This window comes from Saccostrea cucullata, unplaced genomic scaffold (genome assembly GCF_032062105.1).
Source record: "Saccostrea cucullata isolate Sc308-1 unplaced genomic scaffold, CSIRO_AGI_Scuc_v1 ctg123, whole genome shotgun sequence".
Classification (NCBI taxonomy): domain Eukaryota; kingdom Metazoa; phylum Mollusca; class Bivalvia; order Ostreida; family Ostreidae; genus Saccostrea; species Saccostrea cuccullata.
Window position 1 is genome coordinate 130,036 of NW_026927579.1, and position 18,161 is coordinate 148,196.

General features: G+C 33.5%; 1 protein-coding gene across 2 annotated transcripts; it reads right to left on the minus strand.

Moving 5' to 3' along the window:
- Nucleotides 1–1,099: 1,099 nt before the first annotated feature.
- Nucleotides 1,100–11,089, minus strand: LOC134274837 (uncharacterized). 2 transcript variants are annotated; one of them, XM_062757076.1, is made up of 3 exons: nt 10,983–11,047; nt 6,644–6,731; nt 1,100–2,291 (listed from the first exon to the last, which is right to left on the minus strand). In XM_062757076.1, exon 3 carries the CDS (start codon nt 2,286–2,288, stop codon nt 1,185–1,187), a length of 1,104 nt encoding a protein of 367 aa, XP_062613060.1. In that variant the 5' UTR covers nt 2,289–2,291; nt 6,644–6,731; nt 10,983–11,047; the 3' UTR covers nt 1,100–1,184. The 2 variants fall into 2 exon arrangements, with proteins under 2 accessions (XP_062613060.1, XP_062613061.1); XM_062757077.1 differs by lacking the exon at nt 6,644–6,731 and having other exon boundaries at nt 10,983–11,089.
- Nucleotides 11,090–18,161: the final 7,072 nt, after the last annotated feature.

Consider the following 18,161-nt stretch of genomic DNA (forward strand, 5'->3'; position numbering starts at 1 on the left):
ATTCTGAGGAGGCATTATTTCTAAGTTGTATATTTTATTATTTGTTGATCAATGTCAATCTCAAGCTGTTATATTCTTACAATGCTAAAAAAAGATGATAAAGTAAATAAAATGCATGATTTTAATGAATCAGATCTATGAACTTTGATTAGTATCACTGCATTCTGCAACTTTAGGATACCATTTGCAGTAATTGGTGTAATGTATGGATAATTATAATTATTATAATAGATCTATATGTTTTCATTTTTTTAAATTCATATATTTCTTTTAAACAATTTTTATAACAGAATATCAAGTGATTGAACAGATTAAGGGGACCTCTAGTTCATACTTGGAATTTCTTTTTCAGGAATTTTTTTTTATCAGATTTATACACATGTACCAGTATATCGTACAGCTAGATTAGCATTATTTTAAAATTTGAATTGCTAAAAATAAAAACAATGAATGCTAATACTTTTGAAGTGTTGTTTAAATATTAGATTTATATTTTAATCAAATTGTTTCAACAAAAAAGAAATAAAAATATTCTAACAATATTATTTTGCAATATTTAATAATACATTTTTATAACAACATATTTACAGATATAATAATTTAAAATCCATGAGTATGTAAACAAAATCTAAATAATATTCTTTGCTGATGTGTACTTCATTAAAAGTACTCATGTTCTATCTTACTAAGTGCCTGATTTCCCTATTTGGTATAACATTAAGTATAATTCCGAAGATCCTACAATTTATACTTATAAACTGAAAAATGATCTGGAATCAGGGGCTTGAATACAAAAGTTTAATAGATTTTGCATTTGATTCTCAGAGTAAAATCAGCAGTAAATGCTGTCATTATTTAAAACTGTTAAAAATGAATATCAATTTACATTTCTTCAAGTGTTATTATTATTTTTTTTACAACCGAAAAATTGGCAGAAAACACGAAATGCTACTGAATTTCAAATACTTGTATCTTTTTTGTACATTGACCAATCTGAATAACCTTTACACCATTGAAATCCTTGTAAACTGACCTTTCTTTTGATGTAAAACAAGTGTGGTTTCAAAATTATTTTAAAAATTGCCTGTTATTGCTATCTTGTAAATCACCGAGAACTCAACTAACGCTCTGGGATCCGCTCCCTCACTTCTTATAAACAACATGTACAGTGTTTACATGCATTTCTAAATAAGGTCCTTTCGCGTCCAACTTTCCCAGCACCATTTATACTGATAAGAAACTTTGTGGGTCCTTTTCAGTTTTTCTTGAATTTCACAATATCGTTCTGGGGCTTTTTTAAGATGGGCTAATGTAGGATGTGTAGCAAATTGTACATGTCTAAACTGACCGATCATTCCACTTGATATAAGTTCTTCCATTATTTCAAATTCACAACCTTCGCAGTTGACGGTAATAAGGTCCACTTCGTAACATGGAACACCAACCTGCAGGAGAAACTGAGTAGTGTTTACGACACGTAGCATACAACTTCCGCCATTATCATTTCCGTCAAAAATGGACGTCGCATCCCCTCCATGACCCCTGACATTAACAAAGAACCTGTCGTCTTTTCTCGCTAGACCAAAGTTATACAATGCCACTTTATCGTTGCTTTTAAACATCTTGACCAGATTCGAGTACAAAGTTTTGATCGGCTCCAGTATGACGTAAGTTCCGGGATGATATTTCTTTATCATAGCCTCTGCATCTTCGCCTTTATTACCGCCGATATCAAAAACGGTGCTATCCGTATTTAGGTACGTGTGATGTAAGTGACGAATGTACTGAACAGTTCCGGTCCAGAACGCACCACTTCCTTGCCTGTGATCTCTTCGCCAGTTTCTCACGCATTCCGTTTTCCTTCGTGTCTCCTCGGGCGTCAACTTAGCGTTTGGTTTCGGAAAATTCTTTCGTGCACAAGATGCTTCATGGCTCCGGAATTTCGTCGACACTTTATCAGTCAAAGGTTTGACGGTCTCCAATCCGGAATAACGAAAGTCGTCGTCTGTTTCGCCACATTTTGTTGGTCTCCTTTTTATTTCGACTTTAGGTGGAGGAGGATTGAAGCTGTCTATCTGTAGTTGCTGTACATTTTTACTTTCCAAGAATGCAGGTGGAGGTTGAACATAACCAGCCTGCTGCTTGTCCCGCTGTATTTGTGGGCCCGTAAATGCGTTGTTTTGAATGACAATGTTTTTTGAGCGGTACCAATTGTTGATCACAACGATGGTGACCATGCCTACGACACAGGCTAATGTTAATTTGAGAACTCGCGGTGATATGTTCATTTTCTGAAAAATAAAATTAAAAACTGAATATAATCGTATGTAAAGTCTTTACAGATATGAAAATGAAAGGATAGGAAAGGATTTTACTGAATTATTAGATTTTTTTTTACTATAAACGCATAGAATCGCTATTATTGGTATTATTGATCCAAGTCTACATTCAGTAAATTGGAAAAACTACACTTTCATTTTGTTTTAACATTTCCCTCCCATGTATAAATATCGCATATATTTCTAACATAGACGTCGAATTGCAAAATGAATAATGTATTTTAATGTTTCGTTCATATAGTAATATACAAAACATATATTATGCGAATTTAATAGTATAGCTCCGTCTTGAAATCAAAGTACTCAGAAGTACAGAGAGCCGGGCTCATTTACAGAGTAGAATGGATTTCTTACATGAATCACGTTTATATTCTGATGAAAAAATTATTTTAAAACTATCAATATAAACGGTAAGACACTGACAGTGAGTTTTTCAATCCTAATACCACGGTCCGATTTTGTCAGAATCAAAATTAATCTGGTACCGCAGCTGAATGTAAACAAACAGGCCAGTCTGGTTCCCTCTCCTGCTTTACTTCGTATGTGTAGAGAACTACGGTAACACTGATTATCAAAAATCCTTACGCTAATGAACTATGTTCTTTGACTTATGAAGTTTTCAAAGTCATTACTACTAATGTTTATTTTATATAGATAAAACTTCGTTTTATTTTTGTTGCTTTATTTAGCGTTTGTATTATCTCAAAAGCGGTTGAGAGTAAGAACTATATTTTTGCACGTAACTTTAAAATGGCGACTATGGGGTCAACATCCTGCCTTGAACAGGATCACATAAGCCGGCAATTGCTCTTTGAGCAATAAGCCCGGCTAAAAAGACTTTTTTTTTTAATTTTTCAGCATGCTCAAAGGAAGCAGATGTTTCCTATTTATTTATGAGAAAAAAAAACTTCAAGACAAGGATGTTTGGTTATATAGGGCTAGGCAAAATCTACAAGTTTTAGATCTCTGATGTCCCTGTATGGCAGCTGATGCCCCCTAAGTTATAATCCAAGTATTATGCTCATGGAAGAAAAAAAAATTTTAATGTACCAAAATAAGGTCAACAGATATCTACCTGTGACAGTTATATTTCAAAACTGATCTGACCTAGGTTTAAGTCTTTTTTTTTCAAAGTGGATCAAACGTCAAGGTCAAGATCAAGGGGTCAAAATCATCAGTGTCTAGACCAAGGGCAGTCTTGTAAAGAACATTTAAAATCGCCAAGATTATTTCATAAAAGTACGTCAAACTCAAAGATCAAGATGTTATAAACATTTGTACCAAGGAAATGGTCTTTTTCAGATCTAGAAAAAATCCACTTCTTAAAGCTTAATAGCAACAATCGTTCAAACATTATGACCAACGTTCAATGGGTCAACTCCAATGTCAAGGTCAATAGGTTATTATTGCTGGTACACAACATTGCTTTACTTACTTTATAATCAATTCAAACATTATACAGTTTGATGGTGCTAAATAAATTAATTGACTATTTCATTTGCACGTATTTCCAACACACAAGTTAACAACTGTCACAATGCCTTTTGTTCGCAAATACATCATTATTAAAAAAAATTGAATCTTTTTCTGGGTGGCAAAAGCATGATACATTAAAATGTAATCTTAATATTCCTATCTTGGTACAAAATAATGATCTCAATGTCGAAAAAAATATTTTGCTTTAATGCATAGTCGCAAAAAATACAGAATAAAATGCACCATTCTATAAAATTAGAACTTCTGCACTGCACAATACAATAATACTAAGGGAATATGTACAATAATGCAGTTATGGACTGAAGCATTGAAATATTAAAGCAGCTGAAGTATTTCTGCCCAATTTTCAATTTTTTTTTTCAATTTACAAGCATCTCGAACAAACATGAATTTAAAGTTTTTGCCTCAGTTTTCCTGTAATTTAGATATTTACAAGCACCGATTTTTTCTCAATGCTTATGACAGCGAATCAAGTATTCATTATTATTGTAGGTCCACTCACCATTTTTTAAAACAGCAAACCGATTTTGACACGTGTATACATATAGTTCCTGCACACACCACCCTGAATTAAATTCCATCCTAAAATGACCCATTTAAAACTTCCTACATATGTACTTTATAAAAACCATTTATTAAAGCAGCCTAAAGGTCGATAGATCATACACACGGTAAGGCCATTACCTTATAAACTTTATAAACCTTGTAAAATCTAACCATTTTTGCTAATCGTATACTGCCTTGTCCATATGCTTCGAAAAGATTTCAGCCCTTCATCGATAGTGCATTCAGAAATTAAATAGGAATGTGACAAGAATTTTTTTTTGAGACATTCCTGTTTATATAAAAAAAAAATAATAAGGTTTTTAGCATCATAAATTCAATTTTAGCTCTGAAATAGACGATCTGACAAGGGCGTTGTAATGATTTTACTGAAGAATACATTCACACTTCAATGAAACATTGACATTTTCAAGAAAAAAAAATATAAAGACCCTTGCGTATACTTACAGTGCACGTTGTTCAGGTTTATGTTGCATATGTGTCCTCTTAATGTATATCTAAAATGAAGTATCCACTAGACCCAGAATTTGGCACGTGTGAAAACGGGCAAATTTTAGATTAACACCTTCACCCGGAAATACAGGTTTACGTGAGACCTTGGATGCCCAGGGCACATACATGTACGTGTACTGACCAAGGCGCCTCGGGTATAACTATGTACTATCAATGTAGTGGACATGTATGGATAAACATTTTTTTTAACAATTAAGTGAGAGCACATTTTAATCATGCATTTTTTTTACTCACAAGTGAAAGTTTGGTTTTGTGGAAGTTTTTAAAATAAAAAATAAAAACTGACTTCCACGCGTGTCATGAATTGAAAAATAAAAATTACAAACGCTGAGTTGACCCGACGAACTAAGGATGAAGTAGAACTAGGTTACTCCTATAATTACAATGAATATACCTTAGATATATTCTTTAAAGATCTGACTCTTCTTTTAAATTTCAAGAAACATTCAAATGATTTAGCCAAATAGTCAATATATGGAATAATCCGAAAAATCTCCCTGTATTAAGCCTGCATTGTTCTACAAAATGGCTGTGTTCTTTGACATTGTGAAAACAATATTTCATACAATCCCTTACTGCCATGGTATAAAAGGCATTAGCATCATCTACTGTGGAATAACCTATGCCAACCAAGTCCGAAAAATCTGACGTTTTCCCGCCTTTTTTGTTTTACGATTTTGATATTTTACGTGCCAGGATTTGTAAAATATCAAAATCGTAAAAAAGCCTGGAAAACGTCAGATTTTTTCGGACTATTGCCAACCTTGCTCTCAGGTTTCATGTTGCCCCCCCCCGTTAACCCCCAATTTGACCATTCTCAATCTGTACTACTTAGATGCTTGAACATTTATTTAACTAATCATGGCTCTACATCTTTTTAAAAAATAGATCATTTTCCTTAAACCCTCCAAGTAAAAAAAAAAACTAATTCTAAATTTGTTTTCAATATAACCCCTGTGGAGCGAGGGCTTGAACAATTCTACATTATTGAAGGATTCTCACATATAATATACATGTACATTGGTACTAGTACGTAATAATGAGCTTACTGTTCTTGAGAAGTTGGAATTTGAACACTTTTACTTTGTAAATGTCATGCATTCAAAAGTACGTAAATCTTTGATCCAATTTGTTGTAGGTTGAAGATCCAGATCACAGCCTAGAGCCATGTTTTAAAGTACATGTAATATAGGTCTACCTGGCAGAGTTTGAGTCTTACAAGACTAATCTGTTTCTTTAGAAAGAAGAGATTTTAGAGGTATATATATTTTACTAAAATAAATATCACTGAAAGAAAAACCTAGTGAATTTAACTAGTGTGTTTCGTAAAGCGTTGGTCGTGATTAGTAAACTTTCAGTTTACTGGTTAAGATAGTGAGTTGTGGAGGGGGGTCGTATAGATACTTAGATACCTAGTGAAAGTTACTCATCAATTCTAAATTTACTAATCTTATCTAGTAAATATACCAATATCTGGTAAAACTACTACCGGTATTAGGGTAGTGATTGTATGGACAGTGAATCTACTAGTTTTCTTCGTGACTTTAACTAGTTATTTTTTTTACAGTGTACCCATACGTCATGTGTAAAACAATGAATAAACTAAAACAACCACCGACCTCCTCCTCCTACACCCTTAAAAAGTCATCACAGTGTACATGTATCTGAACAAATGTAAGTCAACATTGCAATATACACAATATATTAGGAAACTTTCAAATAAATTTCACCTTTTCTGGCTCAGTGGTTCGTAAGTTGAATGGTTGTTGTCTTTTTCAAATGTTCTGTGGCTTGCTTTACTGAAACTGGTCCAGAATTCTATAGGAAGAAGACAGGCGAAAATTCAAAAAAAAAAAATTACAGACGCCAGAAAAATAAAAAAAATAATTGAATGCAGGACAGTCCATAGATAGGAAATCTTATTTGAAAAAAAAAAATAAATAAAAGCTCAAGTGAGCTAAAAACTATAGGTTCTCTTCCATCAAAATTAAGTTTTTGAATTGTCATTGTAACCACAAAAATTGCATCTTCGTGAACCACGGCCAAAAGCGAAAAGCGGACTCCGATACGTGGCTTGAGAAGATGCTAAAACTAAGGAATATCAATAAAGATACTGTAAACCAAATCTTATTGGTGTGCGAGAAGTATCCGCGACCTACTCTAAGTCGGGGATATTAATTATCAAATAATTAATTTTAATAACATCAATTTTTCTTAAGTATTTGTAAGGGACGTTTTCTCAGTCGCGAAAATCGATCGTCGCGGATTGATTTCAAATTGACAAATCGCAAATAAAAGATGACGCAAATAATAGTAGGTTTACAGTATAAGGTACAAATAAAATATTTAAAGTTTAAACTTGCAACTCAAATACATAAATTTGCAAAATGCAGATTAAGTTGACTGCTAGCTGCAATAATGTAGCTTTCTCCGATGTTTTTAATCTGGTGTTTTCTCACAAAACAGGAGAGGGTTACAATATTGCAGCTAGTTGACTGTCAGTGTCAGAGAAACCAAAAATAGTAATGCATATTTAATGCATAGTGATAATCCTAATATTGTTTCTATTAAGATGAAGTCTAGAACACTTCATTTCTAAAAGCAATAGAAACAAATTAGTTTCTGATGAGTTCATGTTGTAAAGTTTTATCATACACTTGAAAATTTGAAAGCACTTGAATAAATATATGAAAAAAGGTTTTATAACGAGTATTTTACAATCCAAGCGTATATATTCAAGTGGTTGTTTACCATTAGAATTTTTAAAAGTGTGTGTTTCAATGTCAAAGCAGTTAAGCTTATTAATATCTTGAAGTTACAAAAAATTCAAGTGTCTGCATCTTAAAACGTTATATAAATGTATACATGCTACATGTACATATATTCAGTTTTTTTCTTTTTGCATGAGTTTTATTAAAAAGATTTGTATACTGTTAGTGTATAATCTTTTCTAAAATATTTTCTAGTGTCAGTTATCTATTCTAAATTGCAGCAAGTTGAATAGGGAATTCTCAGTTATATAAACTGGGTATAGATCATCACCCTTAAGCCTTACATGAATTAAAGAATCCCTGTCTAACTAGTAGGGTGAGTATATAACAAATAGTTGGAAACGTGGGATAATTTGCATAACGGACGAAGAGAAAGTTGTACCAATTGTAAATCCCCTACCACCTTCATCGCTAGCAAATTGTCCAAATCATTAACCCCCTCCCCCCAGTTTTTTACCATTGAAGGCAAACGATTCGGGCACTTTGCTACGGAGAGATGAAGGTAAACGATTCAGACACTTGGCTAGTGAAGCCCCCCCGCGCAATTCTGAATTAAACCGACTCAGATTCGTGTGTGTGTGGTGGAAGGGAATATACATGTAATTAAAAAAAACAATCATAGTATTGTTTATGACATAACGGAAAAATTTTAAAATTGAGAACACTAGGCGTACCAGTCAACATTTTTGGTCTTTTACAGAGTTACGACCCCTTGATATTACAACACTTGATTTGAAAATAAACTTTAACTTATAGTTAGGCTATAGAAGCTACAATGTAAGTGAAGGGCACAAAGCTCAAGACTTCTGTTTCTTCTTCGTTAACATTGGCAATGTAAAAATAAAACACCTGGTATTCTTTTGGAGTATTTACCTTCAGAATGACGCTACGCATGCAATATTGACGTCATCTAACCTGGTTTCCTGTCCCTTATGAAGGGAACCAGGCTAAATTCATACCAGTTGAAAGGACATGTTAGGATTTTCCGGTTTGCAAAAATTTTAGGCATTAGGCATATTGGTGTGGAAATACAAAATTAGAAATTAAAGTACCTATCAAAGTTATCGATATTTTTGAACAAGTATGCAGTAAATAAGATAAAATATGCCTTGATAAAACATTTAAACCAAACAGATACATGTATATTTTGTTAATATAGGACGGTACTTAATATAGGACGGTACTTTGTATATATACGTGTTGCGGAAAACAGAAACATTTCATCCTGCTTTAGGCTGCTCTGCTGTCCAGACCTAAATTTTGATCTACTGATTCATACACGAGGACAACATTTATCATGGGCGTCAGAAGCAAATTGAAAAGGGGGGGGGGGTAATCGAAAGTGGGGGGCTAAACCTACAAAAATAGGTAAGTCCCAATACGCATTGCCTAAATAATGTCTATTTTTGCAAAAAGTGGGGGACTAAGTCCCCCCCCCCTGCTCCCGACGCGCCTATGTTTATGATAGTGCAAAAACGAGTCGATATTCAGTATGCAATAATTGACCATAGTGTGCTACATGTGGATGTTTATGTACTTGCCTCAAGAAAGCTCAAATGAAATGCAACAATTTTCCTAAAAACATGATGATTACATAACAGATCTCCTATAGGCGAAAATTGAGCTGACACATGTGTTTGGTCAGCGCCAGTGATAAAGAGAGATCGCCTGCTGTGGAATTAATGAGATATTGATCGCTATCCTGGTTTTCGTCAATCTGTCTTCCTTCCAACTGTGTCGTTTTTGAGACTCTGCATAAAAATACCAAAGCGGGCCACTACTGAAGTTGATGGAGAACGAAACACACTGCCAGTAAATTCTTTAACAAATGTTATATATTATAAATATCGTGTAATAATTTAAAATTATTATAAATACATGTATTAAGTTTGAAATTGCCAATATTGCTCCGCACTAAGACGATCAAAGTGTACAAAGTACTGATTTACATATAACGTATACTAGTTAGCAGATATTTCCAATATTAATCTTGCACGTGGTTTTTATACAGAATATATTGGAAACCTTTCATCACCTCCGTCACATGATAATTATATAGTTGACATGTAGTTATATGTAATCATAATACCCTCGGCAGTCTTATCAAGTGAAAAACGTATGCATGCACATGTGCACTCACGATTTCCATCATCTAGACCGCTTAGTCTTATTTCTAGGCACGAAGAATTAAATATTAACGCGTGACAGGAAAAACTTGTTTTTAATATTATACAGTGTAGTATGACTGAGACCTGCTTCGTTTTATACCACCACTGCATACCACCCCTCCTCTTTTCAATGAAGTAAGATCCATGCACATGATTCAGGTCATTTCAGGATGACATATCGTAGTGAAAGTTTGTCCATATGTCAATCATGTCAATTAGGATGTTGGAACATCAACATACTAGATTGTCTTTGGTCAAATACATTGAACAAATACGTAGAAAAAAAGTGTAATTTTCCATTAAAAAAATATCTCTTTATATTTAGAAATGCACTAATTGGCCTCATGCAATCAACATTCAAGAAACCATGCGGGGCCTCCCCTGATCTAAATTCATACATTTATAAAAAAAAAAAATATGCCCTACAGCACTATGCAATCATTAATAAAAAAATATGTGATATAAAATATTAAATAAAATGTCATGGTAATTATGCTCAAAAGTCCCAATGAAACAATATATATGTACGATTCTGGAGCAGGTTTAGACATATAAACCTCTTAAACATGAGACAGAAAAACTAGTAAACTGCAGTGTATATTCACAGATTCACACTGTATGGCATAAGTACACTACATCCCCCGTCAGACAAACAAGTGACTTCTTCCGACAATTTTTTTAACCGCTGTGTTGTATTTTGTGATGAATATAGTTATGATATACTGACTTCAACTTGGAGTCATGTAAGGGCAGGGAGGGTGTGTGTGAGAGTGGGTGTGTGTTTCAGACAGATAAATCGCCAAACCCTAATGCAAATGACGCATCCTAAAATATACTATTTATAATCTTTCAAAAACATATGATCGTTCGTTGGATGCTCACTGAACATCATAAAACAAAGGGAACGTTATCCCCGCATGTGATGGGGGAACAGCGAGTGATAAGGAACTGCATCATGTACATTCCTGGCAGGGATCGATGTTCCAAACATCAGCATATATGGGTTACACTAAATAGTAAATACACATCTATCTATAGTAAGCATCAGTGTCTCTGTATCATACACCATGTCTGAGAATAATAGTTCTATACAGATCAAGAAATAGGGAAGAATAAGATGGCAAACTGACCTTTCTGTTTGTTGACGCGCATCCATCTCAGGAGAGAGTGTACGTGTGTGTGAAGACAGAGTGAATGTGTGTGCGCGTTAGACACGCCTACATGCCTTTTACAGAAAATGAGCCCGTCGCTAAAACTATATTTATCACAGTACATGTAATAGCTGAAAACAATAGAAAAATTTAAATTATTACAATTTTTTCCGGTACTAGCTATTTTTGGAGTGTCGAACTTAATTAATTCTCGTGTAGTGATACAGACAGTCACTATAGGTTTTCCAATAACATTTCCAGCAACATAACATATATACACTGTATACATGTACGCGTAATAATTAAGTGTTTATATATATCTTCATTGTATATATTAAAACTGATACTAATACACAATCCCTTTCTTTGGAGAAAAATGTAAGGATTTTTTTTTTCATATGATATCTAATAATTCTTTTCCTCTGAAAATCTTTATTTCTACTGATTTCCGAAAGAAAAATTTCGGAGAAAGTATAAAAATCAAATCTTGACTTCAGATAAGATACTGACTCTGCTTTCCGAGCAATCTCTTTTTGTTTCTTTTCGACTGCTTTTTACAGCGAGTATCATAATAAAATCTGCTTTAAATCAGATTGACATTCTGAGCATGATTTTAACAACTTTTAAAAATCCTTTATTTAATATATAATATGATGAAATTATATGTTTCATACATTTATGCGCTATTATAAATATTAGCTGCAGAACTGTAGCTCTCCGAAAAAAAAATGCATTGACATACCGGAGAGCTACAGTGCCACCCATTGAAAAAAACTGTATATTTATTGCGCAGCTATGATAAATATATGTGTTTTCCAATAGTTTTTATTTACAAAGTGAAACACCTATTAATCGATTTAGGATTAGAGACTGTTTGTACAAATTGTATGTTGACTTATATAGCTACGTATTCTGTTTTTTTTTTCACACTTTATTTCGTACATGTAACTTTATCCGGACGTGTTTTTCAAAGTACCCGGTACGTGTGTGAATAAGGGACAGTTAAAAGAAATATTCAGTGACCTAAAGCATTGTACTTCCTTCCTCTAAGTTTTGTACATGTATGTAGTATTTTTTGTAGTTTTTATTTAGGTTACGCTTGTCAAAAATCTACATAAGACCAAGTGTTATAAAAATCTTAAACAGAATCTAGACCTATGTAAAATGAATACAGAATAATTACTTGCTATTCGAACATCTTTATTCGACGTTTTACAAAGATGAAATATATGGAGATAACGGACAGCACTAAATCATATGTAAATTGTTAAATATAAAACACCCCTCCTCCCGCCCTGCGAAAAGAGAGAGAGAGAGAGAGAGAGAGAGGCCGGAGGGGGGGGGGCAATCAATTAATTGTTCTATCAAAATCTACATCTGCCTACAGTTAAATGAAAAATCATACATGTATGAATGAAATGCAATTTTGGTGAGGTTTTGTTATGAACAAAATGAACATTGAGTACATGTTTCCGCCGAAAGCTAAGCTGCTTTGTGTTTCATTTTTGTGCAGCGAAATCGATAAAAAGTGAACAGACAGCAGCTGTGCCTTGGAATTCTTTCCTTTGGAATAACACACCAGTGACAGTTAGATATAAAACTTTAGCTCTCTGCTTGAGAAAAGAATAGACACACTAGAGAGCTACAGGTCCACCTGCCAGATATATTTTCGCCGAGTGGTTTTTTTCCTTGTTTGTTTGTTTGTTTATTTATTTATTTTTTTTTTGTATAATTTGATTTTTTTTATAGTTTACACATAGGTCTGTTGCTTATCATGTTCTTTGTCTTTAAGTGCATTTTTTAAACATGTGCAAATCTCTTAAAAAGCTACATGTATAAGCTGTAAGATTGAAGTGTTTTGTTCCTGTCGATCTCAAAGTTAATTTTGGAAGTGGATATGTGATAAACGTTCTCCACCGGTATCGTACAGAACTTATAGTCTATATCCTTCCAAGCCGGATATCAGAAAAGAGATCACGTGACCGATGTCCTCCAATGACATCAGAGCAGAGATGTGCTCGATACACTCGAAATGAATTATTTGGAGATAACAGTATTAAGACTCAAAAATACACTCAAACATTATAAATACTTATTAGAAGTTTAGCAAACACAGACCTCTAGTACAATAGAGGTGGGATCAGATGCCATGGAGGAGTAAGCATTCCCTTTTTGATCGGTCATACCCATCCTGTGCTCCTTATCATGATATCGTAGGGAAATAACGGGAAAAATCCATGGACAATTCAGTGCTAAAATAATGCTCTTACAATGAGTATGAACCAGAAGTCTCTGTTGAGACTGTAGCTCTACTGGTTTATACTTAAAACAAAGGAAGAGAAAAGTAGCAGTTGGCACTTGAAACTTTAAAACAGCAATAAACAGAAAAATGATCCTTGCCACTCATCAAAATAAAAACCGATGCACAGAATTATGTATCTAAGTATAGTCTACTCGTGTGCCAAGTTATATTGAAATCGGACCAAAACTGTAGAAGGAGTAGCATTTTGAAAGAATTTCACAGAAATTTCTATTATTAGTAACCACGGCAACACCGTTCATCGAAATCAAAAACCAATGCACAGAATTATATATCTTAGTGTAGTCTACTTGTGTGCCAAGTTATATTGAAATCGGACCAAAACTGTAGGAGGAGTAGCATTTTAAAAGAATTTCACAGAAATTTCTATTTTTAGTAACCACGGCAACACCGTTCATCGAAATCAAAAACCGATGCACAGAATTATGTATCTTGGTGTAGTCTACTTGTGTGCCAAGTTATATTGAAATCGGACCAAAACTGTAGGGGGAGTAGCATTTTGAAAGAATTTCAGAGAAATTTCTATTTTTAGTTACCATGGCAACACCGTTCATCGAAATCAAAAACCGATGCACAGAATGATGTATATGAGTGTAGTCTACTTGTGTGCCAAGTTATATTGAAATCGGACCAAAACTGTAGGAGGAGTAGCATTTTGAAAGAATTTCACAGAAATTTCTATTTTTAGTAACCACGGCAACACCGTTCATAGAAATCAAAAACCGATGCACAGAATTATGTATCTTAGTGTAGTCTACTTGTGTGCCAAGTTATATTGAAATCGGACGAAAAGTGTAGGAGGAGTAGCATTTTGAAAAATTGTTTACAGACAGACAGACAGACAGACGGACAGACAGACGGACGGACGACGGACGCATTACTATCGCATAAGCTCTTCTGGTCTCTGACCAGTAGAGCTAAAAACGTCATTCAGCATCTGACTTAATTATGTTGCCCCGAACGAAGTCGGGGGCGACATATTGCGATTGTTCGCATGTTTTGTTCTCCAGGCTGTTTCTCGGAGATGGCTGGGACAATCTCTCTGAAACTTTCCTCAAAGGACAATCACTGGTTGTAGTTTTGCAGTGAGGTCGTACAGTTTCAAAATGGTTACCGCTGACATGGAAACCTGCAAAAAGTTACGACTTTTGTTCATGAGTGTTCTCTCTGGTCCTTTGAACATTCATCATGAAAATTTGTAATATTAATGAATAGTTATTTTAGTTGTAAGTCTCGCATTTAAAATTTTCAAATTATCAATAATTGCCAGGGAAACAGGGGAAAAGTGAAAATTCTTTAACTTTGATTTTTTAATCAAAGTACTGAAAGAACTGATACGAGTTAATAGTTGTCCAAGCTTAGCTAATGGGTATTGCTTAAGTGATGAAAAACTGAAATGATAGTCAGTTCGGGGCGACATACCCTATTGCTTGCAATAGCAGACTCTCTAGTGATAAATTGTTTTTGCTGACAAGGTCATTGTTTAACCATAGATCTTATACAATAATGACTTTAAACGAGACTGCTGATATTCTGTGTTCCATTAAAGTGTTTGGCAATAACTTACCTCGTTTTAGAAATTGTCCATACGTTGAGAGTGCTCTTTTATCGAATCAACTGAGAGATATATAAACCCCGTATGAAGATGACAAGGGTGTACTGCTGCATAAGTGAGGGATGTTGATGATTAAAAATTTAAATAAGTCATCACGTTTATCATAAAGCTTAGTTGTTAGTTACCATTAATGTGTTGAATATCTTGAATATCTAGCTATGAGACAGATCGATGTGTCAGACTCTTTGGAATCTTTAATTATACGCTCACTGAGATATATCATGTCCACACATTATGAATAGAAATATATTAATTTGTCGTCGATACAGTATATCTACGTGTCGAGTTGAAGGCCACAGAAAGTGTTCTCTTCTTATCATGTACATGTATAAGATTTAATAAATTCAACTTCAACTGAATGCAAAATTAAGACTGTTTATAACGTGGCGCAATTGGTACCCATTGGGAACCCATTAGATTGTTAGAAAACCAGGTTATGATATCAATATTATAGATATTGTCAAGTAGGAAATCAGTATTTTTAAATACTAACTTCAGAATACTTGTGTATATAATCAAAATGTTTTTAACAAAATGATTTTGCAAATGACCAGTTGTCAAGACAAGAAAATTTACCAGTTCATTTTTCTTCCAAAAAGCAATTGTCAGTGATCGATGTCAAAAAGTCTGGATCTTTACTCGGCACTCTGGAGCATTGAGCAATGAGGGGTCCCTACCAAATGCAACGCCTGCCGTGACACGTGGTCTCGGCTTTAAGATTTCTTCCGAAGAACACTTTAAAGTACTGAGTGCATGTCGAAGGAACAGTTGTTTCCTATGAAAGAGGCTTGATAGAAACTTTTCTGGAACCCGCTATGTACAGCGTATATTTGATTTTCATTTAGTTTCGGAATCCAATATAGATATAGTACATGTATTCAAATTCTTTTTTGTTGTTGTGAATATTAAAAATATTACAAACTGACATAAGCTTTTGAAGAATTGCCTCTTAAGAAAGGGAGCTATTAATATAGGTATACAATGATTAGAATTGTATCCCTGTTCCTCTAGAATAAAACTAAAATAATGAACCTTAAAAGCAAAGACAAATTTGTTACTAGTTTTATCAGATGGGACAATATATACTGATCTTGATTTTTTTTATTTCACTTCCCAATTATTAAATACATAATACAGAAGGATAGATGGTTTTCACATTTTCCTATCGCTTTGTTTGAAATTTTAACACACATCTTGTACATTTAATCCATTCTGAAAAAAGTATCAAGATGATATCATTTGTTAATTATATAATTCATAGAAAGAGCCTCCTTTTAATGTAGATACACGAATTCTAACTTTCCAATACATCACAGCAAGAAGCGTGTCGAATATGGAACGTGTTTTTCATTGTGTTTCAAGTTAAAATTTTTCAACTACAATACAGATTAAATTGATGAATTCATATTTTTAGCGGGAGGAATAAAATTGATCAAAGCAATATTCTGAGGAACATTACAAATATTCATTGTGATAATACAAAAACTTACATCTGAATAAAATATTAAATTTTTCTTTGAATATTAAAATAAGTATTTCACCTCTTTCCAATCATGTAACAGGCTTTTTATTAATTTTCGGTAATTCTTTTGGTTTCAATTAATTTTTTTTATTTTCTGAGAGAGAGAGAGAGAGAGAGAGAGAGAGAGAGTTTCACCAATACCAATAATGTACAGAATGCGGAGAAAAACAAGCTCTGCTGAAATGCATGGAAAACGTATATTACTTATGTACTTAAAAGTTTTTGAAGAGTTATCTGCCCTTGATTAAAAGACGAAAAAAATTGATTTCTCAAAATTTATGTGGTAAATAATTTATTTTATTTCATAATTTAAGAAAGAGGGAGTTTATGCATGTTTTCACCAAGAGATTTGTTTGAAATTCAAATTACTTTTTACAATATCTGTTAAAAACATGCACTGCCCATAGACCTCAATGTAAAATTAAAGGTGCAATCAATTAAACAATATTCAAAATTTTGTAAATTCCTTTGGTGGAGCATTTTTATTTGATAACATCTTCAAACTGCTACCATGATTAAAAATATAGGATCTTTTATTAGGTACAAAATATGGTCGTTTATACATAGCATTTATAATTATTTAATTCTCCTTACATGTTATCAGTCTTATGAATTTGGTTCATTTCATGCTAGATAACGATAAAACGTTATCTAGCAATGCTTTGTTAAATAGTTTAAAATTATTTAAAATCGTTCAAAATTCCTTCATTATACATCGAATACCTGAATTTTCTTCTTTGAACCACCTTTGATCCAAAAGGAGTTCAGAAATGACATGAAAGAAATTCTCGTATGAATCTTTAACTATTGTTATGCATGAGAAGAGAAAATATGAACTAAAAATCGACAATGAAATTCCTTCGACACAGTTGAAAAACAAATTTACTCTCTAGGAACGTTGACCAACGGGAGCTAACTCTTTTTAAACAAAGTGGTAAATGTTTTTGTTTGAATGATACGTTGTGGTTTTCGTATCGGGTGCCAGTCGTTACATAATGAATTCCCATTTCTTAAAGCTGACATGAATTCTTAAAAACGCAACTTTTTCATCTATGTACGACTTGTTTCATACCAACTATAGCCGTATTCCGCCATATTTCTTTCAGATACCTTGTCTTATTGTAACGATATATACCCGAATGCCCTCGTTACACTTGGATGATTTTTTGGCTTGGCTATCGACTTGTGCACATCTCCGATGGTAAAACATTTGAAAACACATGGGTTGATCAAGACATTTCAAAACCACACAACATAATAATCATACTTCTGAATAATTATAGATTTGAATCAAATGTAATAAAAAAAGAAAGAAAATGCAAGTTTGAAAGAAAGATTTAGTTGCACGAGTACGCATTTTTACACTGCGCCAATTTATGCAGAATAAACATGAAATAAAAAGCACTAAAACCCGTAAACACACTTTGAAATTATTATCATTTGAATGGAACAAAGCAATCAGCGTCTTTGATTTGCAGGTTTTATGCAGACGTTGATGCATGTCGAGAAAACGCGTCGAACGCTGTAAACGTACCCATACCTGGTAATAAGATCACTGCATCGGTTCGAAGATGTGCACAAGTCAAGTGATATACACCCTGAATTCCATTTATTGAAATATGCATCACAAAAAAGAACTAAACTCCATAAAAACTCAATAAACACACTGTATCTACTCCGTACAGTCTAGCGCGTCGATAC

Excerpts from the sequence above, each read along its gene's own strand:
- LOC134274837 (XM_062757077.1), bottom strand. The coding sequence starts at position 2,288 with ATGAACATATCACCGCGAGTTCTCAAATTAACATTAGCCTGTGTCGTA.